Below are 5,160 nucleotides of genomic sequence, written 5' to 3'. Positions count from 1 at the left end.
CAGGACGGGGCCTGCAGGTGGAGGATGTGCCCAGGAGTCTCAGGACAGGGGCTGCAGGTGGAGGATGTTCCCTCGTCCCCACCTGGGAGTGGCATCTTGTGCTCTGGTGCATCCCAGCCTCCTGCTGGTGGAATGGGTTGGAGGTGGGACAGCCAGCGTGACATGCCAGGGAACAGTGACCACATGGTACTGCCTTGGCTCCCACCCTGCCAGCATCTGGTATCAAATCCACAGAGGCTCCATGGACGTGAGGGGACTGCACAGATCAGAGAGAAAGCCACAAGGCTCCCAGCCCTGCCAACTGTGCAGAGCCCACTCAGGGCTTCCAGCTCCAGAGCAGTGAATCCACCTTCAACAGGGAAATGGAAATGACGGAAGTGTTTCCTTCCTCTTCGGCCTGTGTCCATGCCAGGAAAGGCCAGTTTTATCTAGAAGCTGTGAGGATCATGTTGCTGTCACATTCCTCTTCCCAATGCTGTAGCACAAAGACGGTCTTTGCTAGCTCATGGTCTCCTGTGAGTCTCAGAGACACATCTGGGTTGTGTTTGGGATGAGGACAGATGTGCTGTTTTGGGGGGGACAGGTACCAGAGACTCGGTCACTGTCCCTAGGGCATGGGGCAGAGGTTTGGGCACTCCTGGCAGCAACAACAGTCCTTGTTCTGCCCACTCCAGCTTGGCCTCATCCCTGACCTGCTCTGGCAGTGTTTCCAGCAGAGCCAGGCCAGGAAACTGCCTGCCAACACGAGGGTTTGCAAACATGAGCAGAGCTCAGAGGACTGAGTTTCCTGTCCCTGTTCCTGTCTGAGCTGTGTCAGCGAGTGTGTGCAGCTGTGCTCTCCCAACAGCCATGCTGGCTGTCCTGGAGCCAGGTGTGCAGGAGAGCCCATGTTGGGGGTGTGGGAGAATCTGGATTTTGGGGACAGAGGGATCTCTGGGATAGGCAGGAATTTAGAGCTAGGCTTTGCCAGTTTGCGAGTGAGAGGCTGAGCCAGCCCAGCCTGGCATTGCCCTGGAGGCTGCCAAATATCTGTACAAGGTCTTCTGCCAGGACTCTGCTCCCACATCCATGGAAGTGACTTTATTCTGCATCCCACACTGCTGGTGCATGGCCATGCCCCTGGCTGGAGTGCAGGATGTGGCTCCCCAAGTGGGAATGAGCTCTCAGCTGGCACCAACCAGTGCCATCCTGGTGGCTCAATTGGAAGCCATCTCCAAGGTCAGATAAAGTTACATCTGTAGGAGCTCTGGGCTTCTGGGTTACATCCTCACTGCCAGGAGGAATGATGACTCAGGGACCTCATCCAGGAAATTGGGAGCTGGTCAGACGTCCCCTGCCCATGGGTTTGTTATCATCAAGTCCAGTGTGCGTGGGTTGATGGCCGTGGTTTCTCTCTCCCCACAGGCCATGATGCTGCGTCTGGCTGCTTTTGCAGCACTGCTGCTGCTCTTCAGGGTCAGTCTGGAACTGTCCTGGGCCCAGGCCATCCCTGCTCTCTTCATATTCTACCTGGGATCTGGCGGATGGGACTTCTTCCTCATATTCCTCAAGACAATACGAAGGGATGTCACGTAGGTGTCCTAGCTGGGATGGCCCAACCATCCACCCTCCCCTTGGCCCTCTGCTCTGCCCTGCCCTGCCCTGGGGTGTGTGAGCACAGCCCCCAGCTCCTTGCACAGCCCTGGGTTTCTGCTGGCACCCGGCCCGGCTGGAAGGAGATCTCCCTCTGCTGTGTCCGGGTGGCTCCAAACTCTCGGGCAAAGTTTTCACAGGAAGGATAGATTTCAGCTGAGCTCGAAGTCTAGTGACTGTCCTTGTACTTCACCCTGTCCCTAAAGCTGCTGGCGTGGCACCAGGCTCCTGTGGAGGGTTGGTTCTGAGTTGGTACCAGGCTGTGCCGACTCCTGGCAAGGATTTGTGGAGAGGGAGCAGTGGCACCTCTTAGGGAGCGCTTGAGGCTCAAAGATGCCCCTTTGATCAGGGACATCCCTGTCTGCAGCATTCCAAAGTACATCTCTCCCTAGCCTCCCATCAGTCCCTGGCTATGAGCATCTTTGCAGATGAGCTCTGCCTATGTCCACCTGCTCAGAGGAATGCCCAGAGCTGCTGCTGACCTAGAGTAGGGCCTGTTGTCGTGCTGGCTTGTTGCAGCTCCTAGGAAGGTCCTCATGCTGTGCTGGCTTTGCTGGAGGAAGTGGTTTTGCAGGGGTCACTCAGCAGCTGCTGTCTTGTTCCTCTTTGGCAGCACGGGGCTGGTCCTGTTGCGGGTGAAGTGGCAAGTATGGAGGCATGTCAGAGAGAAGAACACAATTGCCAAGATCTTCCAGAAGACTGCAAGCAAGTATCCAGAGAAGACAGCACTGATCTTCCAAGGCACGGGCGAGAGCTGGACCTTCAGGAAGCTGGATGAGTACTCCAACCAGGTGGCCAATTTCTTCTATGGCCAAGGCTTCCGCTCCGGTGACGTGGTGGCTCTCTTCATGGAGTCTCGCAACCAGTACGTGGGGCTGTGGCTTGGCCTGGCCAAGATTGGGGTGGAGACCGCCCTTGTGAATTCCCACCTGCGCATGGAAGCCTTGCTGCACTGCATCACCATCTCCAACTCCAAGGCTGTGGTTTTTGGGGTGGAGATGATGGAAGGTGAGGGGCTGGCAGATGTTTTGGGGGTGCTTTGGACTGGAGGGAGGTGTGTCTAGTCTATGGGTTCAGTGTTCCTTTCCTGCTCACCACAGAGCAGCGTTCTGGAATAGAGTAGACAGTTGAATTATCCAGGAATTAGATCTGTTGGGCTTGTATTTGGTTTTGTTCTTTTTGGTTCCTTGGGACACTGGGCAGGATCTGGAGTGCAGTGCCTCCCAAGCAGGCCAGCCTGGGTGTGAGAATTCTTCCTTGTGCCTCAGGTCCATCTCCAGCATGGAGCCCTGGGCTGGGCCTGCCATGCTGCACGGGATGAGCCTCCCCTTGTTCTCCATGGCTTTTAGCCACATTCCTGCAACACCTTGGCTTCGGCTCCTCGTGTGTTTCAGCCCACACCTCTGAGGTTGATGGTGTCAACAGACCTCTTGGCAACAAAGAGGTTTTGGATGGGGAAAGGTGGAGAACAGGATCTTCTGGTCCCTGAAGAGGCCTGGGCTGTGGCCCTAGCATCTGTTAATCATGGGAACAGCATCTGCTGGGATGGCTGTCAGCCCTCTGGGGACTTTGCCAAGCACAGTGTGGGTACTGCTAGCTGGGGCAGTGTCTCCCTGAGACTGTCTGGGAGGGCAGGGGTGTCTGTGCTGTAATCATCCTGCAGTCTTTCTCCAGCTCCCCTCTTTACTTTCTTAGCAATGCAGGAAGTGCAGCCCTCCCTGGAGAAATCCATCCACCTCTTCTGGTCTGGGGAAGAAAGTCCCCAGTCTGTGCTTCCTGGTGCAAAACATCTGGATCCACTCCTGCAGATGGCCCATCGGCACCAGCCAACTCCCCCTGATAAGGGCTTTCTCGGTATGTGTCAGCTCTTGGAAGCCAATCTTGTCACGTTTTGTGGATCAGACAGTTATAACTCTAGCAAGATTGTCTGTTCAGGATGCTGCTGATGGCATGGGGTGTTTGGGAGGGGTCTTACTCCAGTGTCTGAAGCCCGGCCCTGTGTGGTGCAGTATCCTGTTGTGTCCAACAGACCTGATCAGCCTGGGGTGATCCTAGCATGTATGAACATGCTGTCAGCTAACAAAGTTTTGGCTCAACTGGCATGAGCAGAGTGTATAAATTTCACCTGTCCCCCTCTCCTGGTTCAGCCAGCTCTTAGATTGGGAATGTGACCCTGTCTTCTCATTGCTCTCCAGATAAACTCTTCTACATCTACACCTCTGGCACGACGGGGCTGCCCAAGGCTGCCATTGTGGTGAACTGCCGGTAAGGCCGTGGGCAGGGGCTTGAGGAAGGACAGGGCTGAGCTCTGCCCTGTCCTAGCACAGCACCTCCAGCCCTGCTCCTGACATTCCTCTTCACCCTTCCTCCAGGTACTTCCGCATGTCCAGCTTAGTTTTTTATGGTTTTCGCATGAATTCTGACGATGTGATGTACGACTGCCTCCCGCTCTACCACGCTGCAGGTAATGTGTGCCTGCCATGTGGGGCTGACTCTTCCCTCGGCCAAGCCCAGGGCTGGAGGCTGGTGTAGCAGCGATTTCCATGTTGAGGGGGAGCTGACTGTTGCTCCCAGTGTGTGACTGAGGCTTTCCGTGTTTTCCCTGGGAGCCAAGAATCGATCTCACTGACCTTTGGAGTGGGGAGTGTGTGTGGGGTGTTATCACAGCTCCTATCTCGGCTTTGGAACAACTGCTCCTTATTGCTGCTCAGAAAAGTCAGGGTGGAAAGTCAAGGGGAAGGGGAAGCAGTGCCTGCCTGCCTGGCTGAGACATGCTGAGATGTCTAGGTGCAAAGTGCTGCCCTACATCTCGCTGCCATGTGTCTCCTCCCCTGTGCTTTTGGTCCTGGGGCCTTTGGTTAGGTGAACCCCCAGTGCTGTGAGCCAGGACGTGCCCTCTGTCTTGCCCTGCCAGGCTTCCCAGGTGTGCTAGGGGGGAGGTGTGTGGGGTCTGAGGGCTTTCCCTGCTGCCTCTCCACAGGGAACATCGTGGGGATCGGGCAGTGCCTGCTGCAGGGCATGACGATTGTCATCCGCAAGAAGTTCTCAGCCTCACACTTTTGGGAGGACTGTGTGAAATACAACTGCACGGTGAGGCCATGAGGCAGGGGGCCAGCTGGGAGTGGGAAATGGAGCCTGGGGATCTGTGCTGTGCTGGGGAGAGCCCAGCTGCTGAAAGAGAGGGAGGCCTGGACCAGATCTGCCTGTCCATCCCAAACCACCTTCCAAGGTGCTGAGGCTGGGTCCTTCCTACCTGGGCTGTTAACTGCACGTGTCCAAGCCCTTCCCATGCTCCAGCATTAGGCAGGAGGTGTTGGATGGGTTTCACGACCTGGAGGGATGGGTTAATCAGGGAAGGGCAGGCACTGGATGAGCTAGCAGAGCTCCTAGGTTTTACCATGGCCTCTTGAGGGAACTTTGGGCATGTTGTGCCATTCCTACCTGCCCTGAAGAAACCCTAGACAACCCTGGGCCTGGCAGAGGGGTCCTAGTGAGTCTTTCCTCTCTGTTCCTCTCAGATTGTGCAGT

The 5,160-nt window shown here is 56.1% G+C and overlaps 1 protein-coding gene across 1 annotated transcript in view; it reads left to right on the top strand.

The window, feature by feature from the left end:
* Window positions 1-1,410: 1,410 nt before the first annotated feature.
* LOC103802855 (long-chain fatty acid transport protein 4-like) overlaps window positions 1,411-5,160 on the top strand; it is a 5,946-nt gene continuing 2,196 nt past the window's right edge. The window contains 6 exon segments of the mRNA XM_009075387.1: window positions 1,411-1,571; window positions 2,246-2,640; window positions 3,328-3,486; window positions 3,828-3,897; window positions 4,005-4,096; window positions 4,613-4,818. Coding sequence (XP_009073635.1) covers window positions 1,411-1,571; window positions 2,246-2,640; window positions 3,328-3,486; window positions 3,828-3,897; window positions 4,005-4,096; window positions 4,613-4,818 — 1,083 coding nt within the window.

The sequence above is a fragment of the Acanthisitta chloris genome, unplaced genomic scaffold (assembly GCF_000695815.1).
Source record: "Acanthisitta chloris isolate BGI_N310 unplaced genomic scaffold, ASM69581v1 scaffold21795, whole genome shotgun sequence".
In the NCBI taxonomy this organism is placed as follows: Eukaryota; Metazoa; Chordata; class Aves; order Passeriformes; family Acanthisittidae; genus Acanthisitta; species Acanthisitta chloris.
This window is presented reverse-complemented; position numbering and strand designations above follow the sequence as displayed.